This window comes from Rhineura floridana, chromosome 8, assembly GCF_030035675.1.
Source record: "Rhineura floridana isolate rRhiFlo1 chromosome 8, rRhiFlo1.hap2, whole genome shotgun sequence".
NCBI lineage: Eukaryota > Metazoa > Chordata > Lepidosauria > Squamata > Rhineuridae > Rhineura > Rhineura floridana.
Genome location: NC_084487.1, coordinates 93463702 through 93485014, shown reverse-complemented (window position 1 = coordinate 93485014; position 21313 = coordinate 93463702). Strand labels below are relative to the sequence as shown.

Genomic DNA, 21313 nt, shown 5'->3' with positions numbered 1-21313 from the left:
CCCCCCATTTTATCCACACAACAACCACATGAGTTTAAAAATGGGAAACATTGACTGGCCCAAATTCACCCACTAAGCTTTGTGAGTTTGAACTTGGCTCTCCCTGATCCAAATCCAACTGTCCAGTTTATCATGATGGTGTTTATGCTGTGTTAGGGAGACCCGAAGAAGAGATCTGGATCTAATGTACCATAGTGTGAGTCATGTGTAAATGAATATCCATAGCCACTTTATATATTAAATTAACTTGAGCCATTGGCCCACCTGGCCCTGGGGTGGGGAACCTGTGGTCCTCCAGATGTTGTTGGACTCCAGCTCCCATCAGCCCCAGCCAGTATGACCAGGGATGATCAAAGCTGAAGTCTGGTGACATCTGGAGAGCCACAAATTCCTGCACCTGATCTGCAGTCAATTCCAATTGATGGTGGCTCTCATGCAGAGATCTTTACCAGCCCTGCTCCCTCAGATCTTTTTACTAGGGATACACGCAAGGATTGAACCTGGGGTATTCTGCATGCAAAGCATGTGCACTGTTCAGTGGCTATTTTCTGAAACTTATTAAGCAGATTTCACTGCTCTTGCAAAAGCAGACCTAGATATGGGATTTGAGAAGGAACTGGAAAGAGGAGAGGGATGAGCAGAGCAGCAGAGACTATTTGTGTGCATGGGGGAGCGTTCCCAAGGGTCTGTTCAACAGGTTTCAGAAAACGGAGATGTCTAAAGCCATCAAAGTTATTGTGTCTGTCAAAAATGTTCTCCTTAAACCCTCATTCTGAGCACTATACACCAAAGTAAATACCACCAAAACAAAAAATGGATGTCCTTTTCAATGTGACATTGTAAAAACCAGAACTCTTGCGTCAAATGGACTTCATTATGCTGTGCCATACATATTTTGTCCTGAGATAAATGGCTGCCTAGGAACGGTTCCCTCGTTAGAAACTTTCTTCTTTGAGAGTTAAGGAAAGCCCAAGTCAAACTAAACTAGCTTTTTCTAGTGTCCGCCCTTCTTTCTTATTTGTCTGTTTTAGCTTGCTGCCTTATTCATTCCATCCTTTGGTTATGAAGAAATGCATTGACAGCAAGGTGAATTTGGTTACTGCCAGTTATCTGACACCTGCTATGAAAGAGCTACAGGAAAGGTACGCTCTTTTTTATGTTGTCATGCTTCTTCACTTCAGCAGACCTCACAAGATCTCTCATGCACAACTCAAAGCTTCATCAAGCATTATGAAAATAGTATTGCAGTGGCAAGGACACTGCTGCTTACCCTTTTCTGGCACATGTGACCACTTTCAGCAGCCGTTGATGATAGCTTTATGGCTCCCTCATAGCATCTTTCCCTTGCACTCTCCTGGGCAGAACTCATAATCTAGGTAACAGAGTTTTGAGGGAATGCAGCTAGCTTAAGCTTTGCTGCTGCAAAAGGGAAACATGAAAGGGAAAGCCGTGTTTTCTAAATTTTGTTCAAGTGTGCAGAGCAAAGGAACAAAGGTGGCCCGGTCCTACTTGCTCTGTGGATGTAGTCTATGCATAGACCACTTCCTTGCTCTGAATGTGGTCCTCCATCTATACTCCTATATGGCTTTGGAACTTGGGAGCTAAATTGGTAGTGTGTTGGTCTATAGAGTTACCTTATTATGGCATTCTTGTTTTAAGCTGATACTCCCTCTTATTTCAGTGTAGAGGCAGCTGGCATTACAGTGATCAGTGAAATGGGTTTGGATCCTGGGCTTGATCATATGTTGGCAATGGAGTGTATCGATAAAGCAAAAGAAGTGGGTGCTGTGGTAAGATCAATAAATAATACATTAATTGAGAGAGTCTCCCTTCCCCACTAATTCTGTTTTAACATCTCTTTCATTGTGGAGTATTGGCAGTGGCCCACTGTGCTTAGAACATTCTATCTCTCTGTGGCCCTCCTATTCATCCTGATCTGAGATTTCATGTTTCCTTCCTTCTTCACTGAAGCATTAGGTTCTGCCACATGCAGAGGCAGGATGGTGGAAGGGATGTGCAGTCCAGTGCATTTCCCTTGAATTGCCTCAAATATGGAATTCCAAACACGAGCAGAATCCCATACAGAAGATCCAGCTAAAATGTGTGATGATTAGTGTTGCAATCCTCTAGACCAGGGGCGGGGAATCTTTTTCAGCCTGAGAGCCACATTCCCTTCTGGGCAACTGTTTGAGGGCCACATGCCAGTGGTGGGTAGAGCCATAGGCAAAAATGTGTACAGTAGGCTATTGTCTACACACACTTGTACACCCCTTTTTATCCTCCACCCAGGCAAGCAAGAGGCATTGTCAGAGTTCAAGGACATAATCCAGTCACTTGGGTTGTGAAGGAGGACCAGTAAGGCATGTGGAAAGTTCTGAGAGTCAGATAGAGAGGCTTGGAGGATTGCATTTGGTCTCTGGGACTGAGGGTCTCCAAACTAATGACAAAATAAATTGAATGTATTTTATTTATAAAAATATCTGTGTATTGCCTATTCATAGAAAATATCAAGGGGGTGAACATCAGCATATACATATACAGTAAAACAGGAGACTCCAGAACACAATAAAAATAATCATTAAAAGTGGCTGACTCACCCTGAAAAAAAATGAAACAACTGTTGCATAAAGTCTTCAAGAGACGCTTTAAAATTAGCAGCGAGGATGCCTGCTGAATCTCTGCTGATGACATACAGTGAAGTCCTAACCATGTCTGCTCAGAAGTAAGCCCCGCTGAGTTCAGTGGGGCTTACTCCTACGTGCATTAGTTCCCTTGATGTGTGGAACATCAAGGGGAGGCTGATCCTTTGCTCCTTCAGCACCTCCTGCTTCTGCCACCAGAGCCAGAAGCTGCAAGAATCATAAGCAGCAGCAACGTCACAGAGCCCTGTGAAGAAGCCCTGGCCTGTGAGGGACTATCATCTGGCTGCCTCAACAGTCAGTTCTGAGCTAGGAGACCGTGGTGCAAAGTTGTAATTTGAACCCTGGAGATCCAGGGGAGGAAATGTATTCTCCTTGAGCGGTTAATGACCGGTCATTATGCACATTCTCAAGACCTCATGGAAAAAGTGCATATAATCCATCCATGAAGAGGAAAGTATGCACATTTCCTGGTCAGTGTGCACAATCCCCAACAGGCCTTGGGGAATGTGCATATATACTGACTGAATTCTGCACATTCTCTATCCGTTATGCATAATCTCCAAGAGGATTTGGGGAATGTGCACACCTCAATAGAATTGTGTACATTCTCCAGGCAATATGCACATTCGCTGGTTAGTATGCATAGTCTCCAAGAAACAGTCCTCCCCTCCTTCCCTGATGTTAGAGGTACTGAGAACATTTCTTTAGCAATCATTTCAAATTTGAAATGGGATAATAAATAGCTGAAAATTTGGAAAAATTGTTTCTGCTTACACAGAATGTACAGTAATTTTGGGATATACTCAGAATGAATTTATCTTAAAGAAGACTAAAATAGTTAACATTTTAAAATGGTACATTACTTCAAATTGTAATTGTTATGAATATAATTCTATAAGAAATGTGTTGGAAGTGGGGCAAGAGCAACTCCTATTTGGGTTCTTTTGTTTGTATTCCAGAATACAGGAAGATAAGAGTTAGGATCCTCCAGCTGGCTAGGCTTGCCTACCTTTACCTGTGCTATTCTGTACCTGACTTCCTTCTGTTGTAAACTGATATGCTCAGGGAAGCTGACCTGCCCCTCCTTCCTTTGTTTTTTTTTCCCAACTGTCTGAGGAGAGAGGAGACATCTTTCTCTTTGCTCTCTCTCCTAAGCCATGAGGGCAATACCCAAGTCTGGGCATTATGCCTCCCACTTACTTAGTTAGAACTAGGTATGCCTTTCTTATCTACTATGTATTTCTATAAATAAAGTAGCTTTTCTTATTTTATTAAGTTTTAAGTCTCACTGATCTAAATGCAGGGTAAAAGCCTGCTACTTAGGTAAATACACACCCTGGCACCCACACAGTTCAGACGCTGTGTATCTCTGCATATTTCCATAACAAAATGTTCATATATAACCAGTAACTGTAGAGTCCTCCCTGGACCCAGAAAATCTTAATAACTATCGGCCGGTAGCAAATGTTCCATTCCTGGGCAAGGGCCTTGAACGAGTGGTGGCAGGCCAGCTCCAGACACTCTTGAATGAAACCAAGTATCTGGATCCGTTTCAGTCGGGTTTCAGGCCTACTACAGCTGATCTTCTCCTCCTCCGGCGTGATCAGCGGGTTAGGCACCAGACCCCTGCGCTACAGCTGATCTGCTTTTTGGCAGTTTTTGCTTTTCGGCGTGGGTCTGGAACCTAACCTGCTGTATGAGTGGGGCCCTACTGTACTGCAGTGCGCTCTACGTGGGGCTGCCTTTGAAGACGGTTCGGAAGCTGCAGCTTGTGCAAAATGCAGTGACCAGATTGGTAACGGACCAGATGGTTCGAACATATAAAACCGATTCTGGCCCACTTGCATTGGCTGCCTGTATGTTTCCGAGTTCGATTCAAGGTGCTGGTTTACCTATAAAGCCTTACATGGCTTAGGACCACAATACCTGATGGAACACCTCTCCTGACATGAACCCACCTGTACACTTTGCTGAATATCCAAGGCCCTCCTCCGGATGCCTCCAAGGGAAGCTGGGAGGCTGGCAACAAGGGAGAGTGGCCCCCAAATTATGGAATGATGGTATTGATGAGGTGCACCAGGCGCCAACACTGTTGTCTTTTCGGTGTCAGGTCAAGACTTTCCACTTCTCCCAGGCATTTTAGCATGTGCTTTTAAATTGCTTTTAAAAAAATTGTTTTTAAATTTGTACATTTGTTTTTAATGTTTTTAATTGTAAACTGCCCAGACAGCTTCGGCTATGGGGTGGTATACAAATGAGATAGATAGATAGACAGACAGATAGATTAATCTAAAGATATTATCTATAATCAGTCAGACTGATAGATGGCACCATTGTGTAAAATTATGTTGTGAATATATATATGTGCAATATCTTTAAATTAATCTACACAGTTAGCTCTTATATATGAACATGCCTCAACATCACTTGCAGATGCTATCAGCTAGGCACCAAAGAGGAAAAACTGAAGCACCCTTTCACTTGGAACCAGTTTTCAGTCTGTCCTGAAAATATTTTAGCAGTTGAAGAAGTTGCTCCTATTGAAAGAGGTTGAGACTAAGACTAAGAGGTTGAGGTAAAGCTACAATCATTGCCTGGTGACCAGAGATTTCAGCAGTGCCACTGTAAAGCAAAATGCTCCACAAACAAATGTAAGTGCAAGAATATGAATGTACTCTGCAGCTCAAAATGTCCTGCTAATACAGCGCCAACAGGGCGATCAGCTGGAGCGGGGGCTGGAGCTCCCCGTGCTCCAGCTGATCTCGCTGGAAGAGGGGAAGATCAGCTGGAGCGCGGTCCAGCTGATCTTCTCTTCCAGCGTGATCAGACTCCCCGTGCTCCAGCTGATCGTGCCGGATGAGGGGAAGATCAGCTGCAGCGCGCTCCAGCTGATCTCTTCCTCAGGGGCGATCAGACTCCCGCGTTCCAGCTGAACCCCTGTGCTCCAGCTGATCACGCTGGAGGAGGAGAAGATCAGCTATAGCGCACTACAGCAGATCTTCTCTTCCTGCACAATCAGACCCCTGTGCTACAGCTGATCCTGCCAGAGGAGGGGAAGATCAGCTGTGGCGTGCTACAGCTGATCTCCTCCTCCGGGGCAAACAGCAGGTTTGGTTCCAGACTCCCACGCTACAGCTGACCTGCTTTTCGGTGGTTTTCACTTTTCTGGAACCTAACCCGCCATATGAGTGGGGCCCTACTGTACTGAAAATGCCATTTCAACAGTGCATTCATATATATTCTATAATCAGTTACAGAATTGTATTCATAACAATTACAATTGGAAGTATTATACCATTTTGAAATGTTAAATACCTTACTCTTGTTTCTTTAAGATAAGTTCATTCTTAGTATCCCCCAAAATTCCTGTGTGTTCTCTGTAAGCAGAAACAATTTTTCATAATTTTCAGCTATTTTATTATCCCGTTTCAAATTTGAAATTTTAGCTAAAGAAATGTTCTCAGTACCACTAACATCAGGATGGGGGAGAGGACTGTTTGTTGCTGTATTTTGTTACTGTTTTCCATTATATTTTTAAAGATGTAAACAATAAATGTATAATGTTTTTAATTCCCTGTATTGAAATGGAAGTTGTTTGTGGAATTTTAGAAATGTTCTCATTCACTGGAAATGAATCCTCATTTTCTGATATCACTTCAGTGACTATGCATGTAGCCTGCGTTTCTCACCTTTCAACATCAGCAATGTCAGAAAAGACAGCAATAAGAGCAGGAGTGAAAAACATTTTTTTCTATCAAGATATGAATTCCCTTAGAAATAATCTGTCAGCAGCAGGCAGGGCCAGAACAGCCTGTGGGTATAGTCAGGTGTATCTCACACTTTCTCCTCCAACCCCTTTTCCTACTGGGTAACAGTTCCTCAGTTGGTTAGCTGTTCCTTCCACTGTGATCCCAGTAATGATTGACCCCATGCTGGTATGAAGTTTTTCCTCAAGCTTGTAACAGTTGACATGGAGGACAATTTTAATCAAAATCATGGGAGGGAGAGAGAAGGTTTTAAACTCCTCTCTCTGTAATTCATCCTATGCTGCTCAGATGACCGGGAAACAGCTGGAAGTGAGGGGAAAGGTTGGATTGCAGAAAAATGTTAATCTGAAGGTCCATGTTTTCTTCCCTCTGCTCAGTGCCCATGTAAGATTAGGCAGTGGCCCAGAAACAGCCTGGGGCCATAAATTGCACACTTCTAAACTAGAGATAGAAAACAAAGGCCTGTTTCTTGGAGACTATGCATACTGCCCAGGGAATGTGCATATTGACTGAATTTTGTACATTCAGTGAATATATGCACATTCCCCAAGGCCTGTTGGAGATTTTGCATAATGGCTGGAGAATGTGCAAAAGTCAGTGAATACATGCACATTTCCCAAGGGTTGCTGGAAATCATGCATAATGGCTGGCTGGAGAATGTGCAAAATTCAGTTAATATATGCACATTCCCCAAGGCCTGTTGGGGATTATGGATAATTACTGGAGAATGTGCAAAATTCAGCCGATATATGTACATTCCCCAAGCATTGTGTACATTGACTGGGAAATGTGCACACTTGCCTCCTCATGGATGGATTATGTGCATATTCTCCATGAGGTCTGGGGAATGTGCACAATGACCGGCCATTATGCACATTAACTGCTCAACCTACATTCCCCTTAACATAAATACACTTTGCCCTGCTGCCCTAATAACAATTGTATCATTGTCTGTTTTGGTGTCCTTTAAATATATTGAAAGCTGCCTTGAGAATTTTGGTTACTAGGTGGGGTATAAATCCTCTTAAATAAAGAAATAAGTGGCTATAGAGTTGCAACCTTAGTAATGCAGAGTGAAGCGGTGCTGAATTAACCTGGAGTCTGTGTACTGGATGCTTCTGAATGAGTAGAAGTTAATTGGAGACCTTCCTTTTTCTTCATCTATAGGTGGTATCCTACACTTCCTTCTGTGGTGGCCTGCCTGCTCCAGAACATTCTGACAATCCTCTGAGATATAAATTCAGCTGGAGTCCACAGGGAGTCCTGCTAAATACAGTTCAACCTGCCACATATTTAAAAAATGGAGAGGTGAAGTAGTCTGTATATATCTGTTGCAATGCAAAAATGGGATATTGCTAAGTCAACCATTCGGCTGGAGTTATTTTTGCCACTGTTCTCCTGGCTGGGCGTATACACTTGGTGCCTGAATACATGCTTAGCCCAGGGATTTGTTTTTGGTATTGGAACAAGTTCATAGTCCTTCCATGCAAAAAAAAAAAAAGTGCACTCTTTACTTTACCTTGCTTTGCTTTACTTTACTTAGTAAAGTAAGTGCACTCCTGATTTTCTCCCAATCTTTCTTCATTGAAGCAACCTAATCTGTATTTTGTTTTTTAAAAAAACCTCTGCTATTAAACAATTGGGAGTCAGAAACTTTGCTGATCTATTGCTAAGCACCCAGAGATCTGACAGAAGATCCTGATCTACATTCTGCCTGGCCTTTTTTGGGCTATAATTCTGAGTACCCAACTAGCTCAAGCTAAGTGAATAGGGCCAAGATACTGGGGATTGTGATGGCGTCGGTCATTGTCCATCCAGCCATTCTACTCCTGGTAGGCTGCAGTTTATAGGGACAACTGCAGGGGTCATGTTCTTGGATTTTATTTTTTTCAGAGTAAGATTAGAAGTGTGCATGTGTGTCTAATTAAGAATGGTCAAGGTTTTTGTTTTCTGTGAGAACTGCCTGTAGATCCTCTCAAGCAAAATGTATTTTTGCATTTGTTTATACTTTGCCCTTCCTAAGTCTTCTGGGTCTAACAAAGTAAAATGAGCAATAACATTAATATTCTTTGGACTGGGGTCATTATTTGGTGCTTTTTTTTTGGTTGAGATTATATAGCTACGAGCTGTTAAAACACAATTTGATGATTGCTCAGGCTTACTCATTCCAACATGTCACTGGGTGGGGCTCATTCTGTTGTATATGTGGAGACTTCACCGTCGGTTGTCTTAGGGTGGAATCTCAAGCAGTCCAACAGCATTGCTTTGAGGATCTCATAAATATGTTTTCTGTGGCTCCAGAGCCTTAACATGAGCTTGTGCTGTGGTAATGTAAGAGATCTGTGTATTGGACCAGTTTCAAGGCTTGAAGCCCATTTGAGTGTATAGAGCAGCCTTTCCCAACCAGTGTGCCTCCAGTGAAGATAGGTTGGTGATTATGCATCTGCTTGACCCTCCTGCAGCACCATAGATATGGAAGGAATTCCCAGCCTTCTATCTCATGGGAAATATACATTTCTAAAGAGTTGCTTGGTAAGTTTGGGGACCCCTGTTTTAAAATACAGTACACTTACATGACTGTTGTTTTTCACAATCCTTAGATTATTAATATTCCAGCCGGAGGAGCTTTGCTTGATTCTGTTACTGTCATGGATTTTTTCCCAGGATTAAATTTGGAAGGTTTTCCAAACAGGGACAGTACAAAATATGCTGAACCCTATGGTATTCAATCAGCTCACACTCTCTTGAGAGGAACATTACGATACAGGGTAGGTACATTTGGTACTGTAGAGGGCATGATTAATCATATATCCAGGTGAACATACATTAATAGTTTTTACCTGTTAAGAGAAAATCCAGCTGTTCTTTGTTGTTTTCTTCTGGATGGGGGCAGTTCTGTACATGGCTTATATGCAAAGCATAACTTGTGGACATGTTTATGTAATACAGGGTTGTAGAAAAAAGAGGATGTGGGAGCAACAGTTGTCCTTTGTTCCTTATGTGAGTTTTAGATGTTTCCACCATACTGTACTGCGATTGGCTGTGGCTCAGTGAAAGAGCACATGCTTTGGACACATAGTGCCTTGGGTTATACCTTTTGGTATCTCCAGTTAGAGAAAAGATTTCTGCCTAAGATCTTGGAGAGCCATTGCCAGTCAATGTAGGCAATATTGGGCTAGATCAGGGGTAGGGAACCTATGGCCCTCCAGATGCTACCAGACAAGAACTCCTGTTGCCGCTGACCATTGGTCATGCTGTAGTTGGAGTTCAACAACATTTGGAGGGGTACATGTTCCCCACTCCTGAGCTAGATGGGCAAATGGCATGGCAGCCTGAAAGTATATGTATTCGTTTATTTTATTTAAACTATTTTGATATGCCATCCTATTAGATTTCATGGTGGTTTATAGCAACAGAAGATCATAGCAATGCAATATTACGCAAGAGCTGTTGTGCAGTAAGAGCTGTTATGCGCGAGTCCCAAAACTGTCTTCAGATTTGTTACATGTTGTTTGCATCCTACTGTAGAAATACTAATGTGAGCATAAGGTTGGAATGGGGGAGAAGCCATGTTGGCAGATGTCCAATTTCACATACGAGCTTGACAGGGAGAATCCTATGAAGGTTGATTTTTGTGTTAGGTGGCATTTCCTGACCTCTTGCTTCTGTTCTTCCAGGGTTATTCTAAAGCCATAGGAGGCTTTGTGAAATTAGGACTAATAAATCCAGAACCATGCCCTATGCTGAGTGCGACAGCACCTTCTATAAAATGGGTAAGTGTTCCTTTCTTGGCCTGAGAGAAGGGCTTCATAAAGCTGCAGCTGAGGCTTGTGTGATGTTGAATCACTTTGTATTTTGTCATCTATGCCTATAACTATTTTGGAATACAGTGTTTACACAGCAGTTTACACAGCAGTGGGCTGTCCCATGCCAAAGAGGCCCTCCCTAGGCTTTGTCAGTGAAGTCTTCACACAGGCTGTAGGTATACTTACCTAGCCTCCTTAGGGATCTTCTTTTCTTTGAGGCTGCTGCTTTGAATGTGTAAGGTTGTTGGTGTTGCATAAAAAAAGCTGTCTATCCTGAAAATCAAGTGCAAAACTAGCTCTCCTTGGCTGTTCGATCCAGTTTTAAGCACAAAGAACAAAGGGAGAATTAGGAAAGGCAAAGGAAGACACAATAACAGAACCCACCCATAGTGTTTGAACTAAAAATTATCTCCAATGTTGTATTCATTTTTAAGAGGCTTCCAATGTAACCAAAGCAGGTCAGTTGCAAAATAAACCATGTTAAACACTGTACAGACCTGCAGTAAACTGACAGCACATAGACTGCACCAGAAAATACATTTATGCAATGTGCTGTTGATGGACAGCACAAGTATTTGAACTCTGGTATATCTATATCCTATGAGTTCAGTCTTGAGGAATTGCATCAGTTCCAAATTCTTGGTAACTCTAGCTCCTGTGATTTAACTTCCTATATTTGGTGTTCTTCACCTGCAATTTTCTTAAATTTTAAATGCTCTGACTTCCAGCGCTCTGACTTTCAGATGATTGTATGTTATTGTTAAACTTTTTATACCCAGAAAGAACTGATATGCAAACTACTTGGACTTAAGCAGTCTGCCAAACCTGATGATCTCCGAGACGCTGTCTATAATAAACTGAACAAGGATGAAAGACAGCTGGAGGCGGTAGAATGGTAAGGGATTTCAGGATTGACCTTTTCCCATTTTTTTTCAAGTCCCTCTAGCATCTAGGTATGCTAGATGAGACAGGACTGCTAATTAAAATTGCTAAGAATAGGTGTTCACTCTGCTGATCCTTACTTCTCAAAAACAATCATTAAAGTGAAACATTTGGCATGAAACTGAAATGTTCAGCATGTGGGTCAGTAGCTTGATTTGCACATAGGTCAATAGCTAGATGAAGTTGTTATGTGTCATTGCTATTTATTTGTATGCTACTTTTTGGCTGAAAGTCCTCAAATACAAATAAAAACAATAAAGATTACAATGCAAGCAAAACAATAGTATCAGCAATCAAAATAATTACAGAGAATCCGGGGGGGGGGAACAATCTTTATTAATCTTTGGGAACAAGAAAGGGATGGTGTTCCACAAGTGATGCCATTGAGAAGGTCATCGACCTCACCTCAAATAATGGGTGGAACGAAGCCTTCTCCAACAATACAAATGGGTGGGCCATATCATATGGAAGCATAGTGCTTACAGACTTTAAAAGTAAACCAGCACCTTGAATTGGGCTTTGAAAGAAACTGGAAGGTCAGCACAGATCTAAAAACCTTGGAATGATACTCTCCAAATAACCACCCCCTGATACCACTCTGGAAGCAGCATTCTGCACCAGTGGTAGGCCCACATAGAGTCCATTGCAGTTGTCAAATCTGGATGTGACGAAAGCATGCATGACATTGGCAAGATCTGCCTGCTTCAGAAGATTCTCTAGATTCTATGATCCAGCACTGGGTTCATAAAAAGTGTCCAGAGTCTCTCCTAGCCACATAAAAATATAACTGGAGGAACATGTTCCATTTTTCCAGGTTGAGGGTCAATCTGTAGGTCAAGTGTAATAGTATTTTTCTATAATGAGAGTAATAGAACCTGTTCAGGGATGACCCATTCAGCCTTTTTTGATTGCCCTCTCTTGTTGTTTCTGACCTGGAACAGTGAGAATAATTGTTTACATTTTCTGCACAATGCTTTATTGGTATAGTTATCCTATTGTACTGTGTTCTGGTGTTAGTCTTTTGAAGCTGCCTCCATTATTATCTGGCCTATCTAGTCTAAGAACAGAACACTAGACTAGTGGCCAAAGAGATCCATTTGGGAAACCGACAAGCAGGGCATGAGCACAATAGCACTCTCCTGTGTTGACTTCTCCCCCATGACTGGAAGGGCTAGAGGACTTTGAGCCATAATCAGATGTACTTATTTTTTTTCTGCTGTCTGCATGCATCTTTCGGGTGTAAGTAACAGAAAAATAAAATGTCAGAAGCAAGGTGATTACAGAAGTTCAGTTCTGTATGGTTGCACTGGAGACATAGCACCAGGACACCACATTGTAATAACAAAACCAATGAAGACATGAGAAGGACTACTGCAGGTGCTTTGACTCTCTTTTCCTTTGTTGCTTTGACTTGCAGATTGCCTGGGCCAAATTGCAGCATGATGGTATCCTGTTCTTCTTCCTTTAAAATCGTGTCAAGCCATGGCTCTCAATTTTGTGGTAAAGGTCATGAGATTGTTCTGACAAATGGCACCTTTTAACTCTCTTTCAGGCTAGGATTGCTTGGAGATGAACCCATTCCTATAGCAGACACTATAGTGGGTGCACTGGCCAAGCACATGGAGGCCAAGCTATCCTATGGTATGTAAAACACTCAGCTTATGGAAGGACTGACTGTGTTTTTTTATTGTTCTCCTCTTGTGAGGGAAGAGGAAAAGCCAAACAAACACAGTTGCTATTATATTGTCATATACATATTTACATTGCCAAGTGATTTGCCGGAGCTGGTCTTAGTCACTTTGGCATATTTAGGCAAAGTATTAAGAAAATCAACACTGTCCTGCTCCTTTAGTCAGGCTTTTTAGCTCCCCCACCCCACCCCACCCCATTATTATTTCTCCTTTCATGTTTTTTAATCACCTGGGTCCAGGATCTCTCATACTTGACACTAGTAGCGCACAATGTGGAGAGACAGAGGTATTTCCCTGACTTCCTGGCAAGTGAGTCACTGATGCTTACCAGGAGGAGGAGGGGCAAGGCAGAAGGGTGGGTGGTACAGTGCAAACACACCATTGGAACCAATGCAGCCCTTCTCAGTGCCATTGCCTCAAGCTGCCTTCCCTGCCACCTCCCACCTCTTCTCCCAGTAAGCATCAGCGATTCACCTGCCGGGAGGTCATATCAATGCCTCTACTCCACTGCGCCGTTCGATACTGCTTGGCACCCATCCCTGAGCCTACTGAATTAGTTAGATTTCCTTTCCCACAGCCATGGGGATCCCTTACCTGTTGCCTAATCTTTTATGTTAATCTCAGCATTTGGTTTCAGTGGTGCTGGTTTAGTGCATCTTTTTTTTTGCAAGTTGCATAGCACACACATTGGCCACTGATTCTTAGCACAAAGCAAGAAAAACAGGAAAACTTTTCTTTGTCCTGTGCCTTTGTTTTCTATTCATTCAGATCGAACCTAACAATTTCTCTATCATTTGAAAGCATTTAACGTTGGTCTCAATGAAATGCTGACCTCAACCCAGAGAGTTCTTGCTCACATCTAAAGGGCTTTAGCTGAAAGTAACTTGTTCTGATGATTTTGATGAGATTTTGGTCAAATTACACATTACTCTTAAAGCATAGCTTGCAGCTACAGCTATTGCTTTTATTTAGTTAATTACAGTGACAGGGGGCCCTGATTCTTATGTGTGTGAGGAGGGGAGGTTTATCCCTTTCCTCCCCAGCTGTGACACCCCCCTGCACCTTGTAGCTGCACCGAGAAGAAGGATTTTTGAAGGGGTCATGGCTGGGATAGAAAGGGAGAAGCCCTCTGTGACGTCCTTCCCTGGCACCACCTGTGTCGCTCTCACTCGTGGCTAACAGCAGTCAGGATCATCGTGTTTATTTTTACCTCTCTCTGCTCTAGCACAGATCTCAAAAGATCCCCCTCCTAGGCCACACTACCCAACACTCTGTGTATCCAATATAACCTCTAGACTGTGCCTTAGTCTCTTCCTGGTTATTTTGATACCTTGTGTCTGTGTGTATAGGTAATTCCCAACCCCCCTGAAGCCTCTTGCCTATGAAGCTCACAGCTCTGGGTTGCTCTGTGGTACTGGATGTTGATACAATATCTCTTCCTTCACCGCTGCCACCATTCGATACTATTTCTTCTTCAGCCTTGGTTACTCTGCCTCCCCCCAGTCTGTGCCCCCCCAAGCTGAGGAATCAGGCTTTAAGTAAACCAAGAAATTATTTATTGATAACACGATAAGAATAACAAGATTACTTATAGATTTCATTGACAAGCATATGGTTTCATATATGTTTCTCTTATGTTCCTAATTCCTACTATTTGCCTCAGAACTCCCAATCCAATATCTCAACAGCCACCTCTTACTTTCCACCTCAACCTCCCTGTCCACAACCAACCTGTCCAACCCCCACCCCGACTCAACTGTCATCCTCTCATTTATACCTTCAGCCATTCAAACACACAGCCAATCATCATCCAGCATTCTACAGCCCATGTACTCCCCCTTCTCATTCACTCCACTTACCATATTTCCTATAATAAACCTGCACTTACATTACATTCACATACAGGAACATCACACCCTCCCCTCTCTGTGTGCTGTGATCCTGTCAAGGCAACCAGCTGTCTTGTAGCTGCATGCAGTGCACTGAGCATAATGTGTAGTATTTGACTTTAACATTCTTTGGATCAGGGCCTTTGGCCGAATTTCTTGTGCTTTTTGTTCTCTGGGATGGGACCAACATAGCAACAAAAATTTGTAATGAAAGCAGTCACTGAGGAAAGCAGTTTACACTAAATTCCATTGGGCTCATCTCCCTTAGCTGTCACGCAGCAGGAACCATTCAGTCCCTCAGGCTATAGCAGAAAGATAGCTATGGGAAACAGAGCCCTCTCCTTTGGCTCTTCTGAGAGACCATCTCTTTTGGCAGCTCCTCTCCCTGAACTGTTTCCATTCACAATTGGTAATTATAAGAACTTGGTAATGTTATGAATTGGTGCCTGAGTTTCCTTGTTTTCATCCTACCTCTTCATTCCTTGTTCTTTTCATGGTATGACTTTTAGATTGTAAGCATATAGGCAGGGACTGTGTTATCTGTATTGATCTTTTGTATGAGGCTCTGGAAGTCCATTAGGCTGAAGAGTGGGGTAGAAATGCACTAATAAGTATTTTATATATATAAATAATGATGAGGATCTGGTGTCTTTAATTTTATTTGCACATTTGAAAAGTGTTGCTTGAAGTATAAATTCAGGAAAATTCACTACTAACAGCAAAGAGAAATATGACCACCACGTTCTGGGGTCTATCTGACCCCCCAGATGGATACATCTGTCTTCCTCATTGTGATTGTTCCTGTGATATCTGATTGGCCCCAACCAGGTATTTATGGAGATGGCTATACCATTTATTTAATATAGCATAATATTCTTTATTTTGGAGAGGGCAAGATGAATTTTATTTGCAATCAAAAGCAAAGCTAAGGAGAACAGGAGCAATATTTTTTCATGCATTTTGGGTTGTAGTTAGGTGTTATAAAGATCATGATGTGGTTATGCAGTTCATCATTAAGGCTTGTTAAACTTTTTCAACATAAAATGTAAAAATACAGTTTTCTGTCTTTCCTGTAGGCACTGGAGAGTGTGATATGATAATTATGAGGAATGAAATAGGAATCAGGCATCCATCTGGTCATTTGGAAGACAAATATATCAATCTTGTGGTGTATGGTGACGATAAAGGATATTCTGCAATGGCTAAAACTGTAGGATACCCTACTGCAATTGCAGCAAAGATGGTTCTAGATGGTATGTATGGTTCTTCCTATGTTTTCACTAGTTTTAGAATATGGAATTGTTTTAAATAATGGACATTGTAATACCTCCTAAAAGATGATGATGATAATGATCCTTATAAATTACATATTCACCTGTAACTGTGAATTATAAGTCTTAAACTTATCAGAATGATTCTGGGTTCGCATTCCCAATCATATTCACAGCAATTTTGTGTGATAAGCATTTTATCCCCCTTTCTACCAATGTGAACCAGGGCCAGCCTCCAGCATCTGTTATCTTTGGGCAGATGCCAGGGCCCCAGCACCACAGCAGGAGCTGGTACTGTTACCTGTTCTGGGCCTCCCTTTAAAAAAAAAAGGCTGGCACTCTGAGCAAAGCTGAGTGGTTGGGTCCAGTGGCTGTATTAATTTGCCACGGTGCCTCTGATGTGGTATTACATCAGGGGATTGAGGAGAAAGTGAAATCCAAGTAGATTCAGCCATCTAGTACTACTTGTAGCACTGCTCAGAGCATTGCTGTTTGACAAAAGAGGAAGGAACTCACAAGAGGTCACATTGCTCAGGGCCCCCTCAACCTGGAGCTGGCCCTGATGTAAACCTCAGTGAAAGAAGAATTGGTTTACTTTTGGAACCAATATACCTCTAGAACAGCTTTCCCCAACTCAGTAGTCCCCGCTTCCCAACGATGTTGTTGGACTACATCTCCAGTCATCCCTGACCATTGGTGATTGACTGGGGCTGATGGGAGTTGAAGTCCCTGGGCTCCTATTGGGAGGAAGGGCAGGATATAAATCGAATAAATAAATAAATAATAAAATAAGTCCAGAACATCTGAAGAGCACCAGATTGGAAGAGGCTGCTCTAGACATACATGATGTCATCAGGTTTAACAGTGAGAAGAGTGCCAGTGTGTTTCATTTTAGTAAGACTGCAATCCTTGCAGCCCCAGTTGAATTCAGTAGGATGTATTTCTTAAGTAGACATGGTTAGCACTGCATTGTAACTTCTTCAAGTAAGTATCACAGAAGTTGCTGTTTTGCCTGTATCTCTCTATTTTTTAAGTTAATTAGAATAGTGTATCTCTCTCTTTATATTCCAGGGGAGATTAACACCAAAGGCATGGTCATCCCGTTAACAAAAAATATTTATGGACCAATACTTGAACGTGTTCGAGCTGAAGGCATTATGTACAGTACCCAGAGTGTTATCAAGCAGTGAAGGAGACATCTTCTTTTTTTCTTCAGCCTCCTGTTTTGTATGAGCAGTTTGAAGCTTGAAAATAGTTATCCATAGGCACTATCCCTTGGGAGTCTTCTCTGTGCAAAGCCTATTGATATGAATGGCAGCTACACAACAGCATGACTGTTCTCTTGTGTGCAGCTCCAGACTTTCAGTAAGGCTTCAACCAGGGAAATTCCTGATGGATTGTGCCCTGTACCTTCTTTTAAAAAAAGACTGCAACTCACTTTTATCTGGAAGTAAGTCCCATTGACTTCAGTGGTTCTTACTGCTGACTAGATTGCATTGTAAAGGAAATTTATAAAGCTTTCAGGTGGGCAACAGGTATTCAGTCATAAGATGATATAGTATTTCCCTTCAAAACCAGAGGATGTTGATACAGAATGCAGAGTTCTTCAAACAATGCCAAAACATTTTTAATTGCATCCTAAGTGCTGTAATAGTGCTGAATGTAGTGAGTTCAAGGATCTCCTCATGAGGTTTGTGAGTATAGCTCAACCCTGGCATCTCCACTTAAAGCATCTTGGGAAGAAAGACTGGGAAGGACCAGTGCTTGAGATTCTATAGAGCTCCTTCCAGTCAGAGGACACAGTAAAAGACCACAATGGTCTGAAAATTGTTTCATGGGAGGCATAACCATGGAAGCTGATCTCTCTCAAGCCCTCTTCAGGCATTCCAGTTAGGTGAAAGCAAACATGGGGTGGTGGTAGGGGTGGATGAGCCTGCTAGCTTTGCTTCCGTCTAATGGAGGTGGGGAGCCTCCACAACTGCAAAAGTTCCCTGTTTCAGACCTTTACCTTCCATAAACTGGAGGGTGGCAGGAATGACAACAGAGAGGTTGGAGCTAGTATGTTATTCTCCAATTTCTCCCCCTCAGGCGTTTACTTTAACCTAATTATAATACCTGAAGAGAGCTTATATTATTACCAAAAAGGGAAAGACTTTTTAAATTTGCACTGTAAAAAATCATGTCAACAATATTTTTGTATGTATTGAGAGAAAACATGATTGTTTAAGACACTTTAGTAATATGTTTGACACGAGAGCTTGGAAATAATATTCTGTATACCTTATGTAAAACTCACACTTTTGCATTTGCCAAATTTTGTATTTTTTGAAATCATGTTTCAGTCTACTGGATAATAGATTGGGAAGGTAGAGGATTACACTGTGTATGCTTGCCAACTGGAATATCTGTGAGTTCCTCTCTTTGGCATATCCTGTTAGACTATTATGAAAAGTCCTTTCTTGCTTTATGCTTGGAAGGAACAGTAATAGTTTAGATGTAGATTTTGTACTGTCCCTTTGAGAGAAACTCCACAGTGTTCTTGTTCTGTAACTGCCCTTCCAATTTCACCCCAAACAACAATTTGGGCATTTGAGCATACTGGGGTTGGTAATTATGTCAGCTCCCTTGCCTTATACCCTACATGTGATTGTGACATGCTGGACACAGCCAGACGTCCAATGCATTTTCCTCAAGATTACTCTGGAATGAGGAAAAGGTTATTTTCCTCCAGCCCTGGTAGAAATGAGGTGGTGAGTCCATCTGCTTTGTCGTGTATTCTTTGAAAGCATAGGACATGCATGAAATTCAGCAGATGTCCTTCTTATCATACAGAATTTGAATTCTGAAACTGGTCAGTGGCTGTGTTTGCATGTAATCTAAACTATTGTTTAGCATTACGATGAGCCACAGCAAGCCTTGGGCTTGCATACACTCCCTTCCTCCAGTGCAAACCTGAAGAGGAGTTTGGAAGCTTTCAGTTCTGATTCAGACTAACTCCAGTTTGCCATGTTGTGCAAACCTAGACAAAATGCTTAGTTTTAACTATGGTTATGAAGCTGACTTGTTTCACTATAGTTAAGATAAGCAACAGTTTAGGCTTCACATGTAAAACTAAATTGTAGGCGGGAAGAGAATGTGAGCCCAAGACTCACTATGGCTTGTCCTTCTAAAGCTATACTGTGGCCAGTGTTTCATGTCCATATCAAAACTAGGTAATAAGATTTCCCTTCTTCCATACGCCCCTGCATTTGTCATACATCTCCCTTGAGTGTGAATTTCCAAAAATAATTTTCAGCTTTGAATGGTCTCTTTAGTAATTAGTTGAAAACTTAGAATCTAGTTTTGTTACAAACAGTAGTTTCTTTTGGAGAAATGTACCAAGAAAATGAATTATAAACTGAAATAACTGTTGTCAAAAACATGCAGTAGTTGCCAAGAAGCAATAGGAAAGTGATAAGAGTAAAAAAGAGTCACTAGAGAAGAACAGTGAAAGTGTTTCAATACTCTTTTTATCTTTCCAATATTGTATAAGAATCAGGCGGCTGCCAGTCTAGAAAACTGTCACCACATGATATCTGAATGACGGGCAACCTGTGCCCCAGAGTCCTGTAACTTTCTTAAAATAAAAAAGGTCTCTTTCATTAAATTGTCTACCTGTATTCTTGTGGAATATATCTGTGAACAGTAATTTGCTAGAAGAAATGTGAGGAAGAAATAAGGGAGTTCAGTTGGCTTATGAACATAATTCATATGTATGATTGCTGGAATGGAGTTTGGACACCAGACCAACTCAGCTGCTGGCTGGTTTCAGTTTGAGTTTGAAGGATGGCCTCAGTTCTCTTAAATAATTGGTTGACTAAAGGGAGGATGGTACTTCTTTTCAATCTGCTCTGTGAGAAATCACACTTCCAGAGCCAATGCTATGTGTCAAGCTGACCAAGGGAGTAGACAAAAAATGGGACAGGCTCAGTGCCCAGGCCAACCCTCCTGCTGCAGCACTACCTTTTTGGGAGCTCCCACTCCTCCTTCAGCATAATGCACAAAAAGGGAGCAATCCTTCAGATTTTTTTATCAGGCATATGTTATTATTATTATATTTATACCCCGCCATTTTTCCAAAACTGGAACTCATGTTCAGTTCTAATAGACTGTTTATGATATTTATTTTAGAGTACCACAAAAATTAAGGCACTATCCTCATTTGTCCTCTTCCCACCTGTGATGTATATATTGTTATTTAGTTACATTGCATTAGTTCATTGTTATGAAACGGAGATGTGATGTAATATCTCTTTAAGATCTTGGAATTGTCAGTTAAGTGCGGTTAGAGTGGAGTCAGTTGGAAAGGGTTGGGCATAGCATGTAAATCGAAAAAGACTGTCCTCTGTGGAATAGTAATTAAAAAGTATACAATTCTTATGTCAAAGAATCGAGATGTTTTTATTATAAAAATAAAACACATTATATGGTGTCAGAAGTTAAAAATAAGGAAAAAAATGGACTCATTTTGACCTCCACCTCCTCTAGTGCTGCGAGGTAATCTGGCTGAGACATGGAAACGATGGGAACAAGCTTTTATTTTATATCTTTCTGCAGCTGGAGTTGATAATGTTGCTAAGAGCCGACAAATTGCTATTTTGTTACATTGTATTGGAGAAGAAGTGTTGGCAGTTTACAATACGTTTGATTTGTCGGAAGAGGGGCCACAAGACATAGAAGAAGTACTTGAACAATTTAGGAGATATTGTACTCCTCGTAAGAATGTGATATTTGAACGTTATGCTTTCTGGAATCACTCTCAGAGATATCAAGAAACCAGTGAACAGTTTGTGACTGAGCTTAAACTTAAGGCTAGTAGTTGTGAATTTGGTTCAACAGTTAATGATATGATACGAGATAAGATTGTGTTCAGTGTCAAAGATGAAAAGTTGAAGAAGAAATTGCTTGCGGAGCCCGAGCTTACTTTGGAGAAAGCGATTGAAGTATGTCGTTTAGAGGAAAAAACAAGAGTTCAACTGCAGGCTATGTCAACGTCCTCAAAAGAAAGTCAAGAGTTGCATACAGTATCTGTGATTGATAAAACCCATGAAAGAGTTCCAGTACAAGTTGTTAGATCTGATAAGTTCAAAGATAAATATGAGCAAATTAAATATAATAAGTGCTCCTGTTGTGGTATTGTGCATAAACCTCGAGATTGTCCAGCATTTGGGAAAACTTGTTATAAATGTCAAATGAAGAATCATTTTGCTAGAGTATGCAAAGTAAATGTAGTTGGTGCCAACAAGGGGCAACAAGGTTATTTGAT

General features: G+C 41.5%; 1 protein-coding gene across 2 annotated transcripts in view; it reads left to right on the top strand.

Moving 5' to 3' along the window:
- The window catches only part of AASS (aminoadipate-semialdehyde synthase), a 45180-nt gene extending 25526 nt beyond the window's left edge, over positions 1–19654 (top strand). For both annotated transcript variants that reach the window (XM_061640130.1, XM_061640128.1), the window contains 9 exons: positions 1032–1142; positions 1682–1790; positions 7577–7717; positions 9010–9177; positions 10087–10182; positions 10995–11110; positions 12710–12798; positions 15814–15990; positions 17080–19654. In XM_061640130.1, coding sequence (XP_061496114.1) covers positions 1032–1142; positions 1682–1790; positions 7577–7717; positions 9010–9177; positions 10087–10182; positions 10995–11110; positions 12710–12798; positions 15814–15990; positions 17080–17198 — 1126 coding nt within the window. In that variant the 3' untranslated portion in view covers positions 17199–19654. The remainder of the gene's footprint in view (positions 1–1031; positions 1143–1681; positions 1791–7576; positions 7718–9009; positions 9178–10086; positions 10183–10994; positions 11111–12709; positions 12799–15813; positions 15991–17079) is intronic.
- The last annotated feature ends 1659 nt before the right edge of the window (positions 19655–21313 follow it).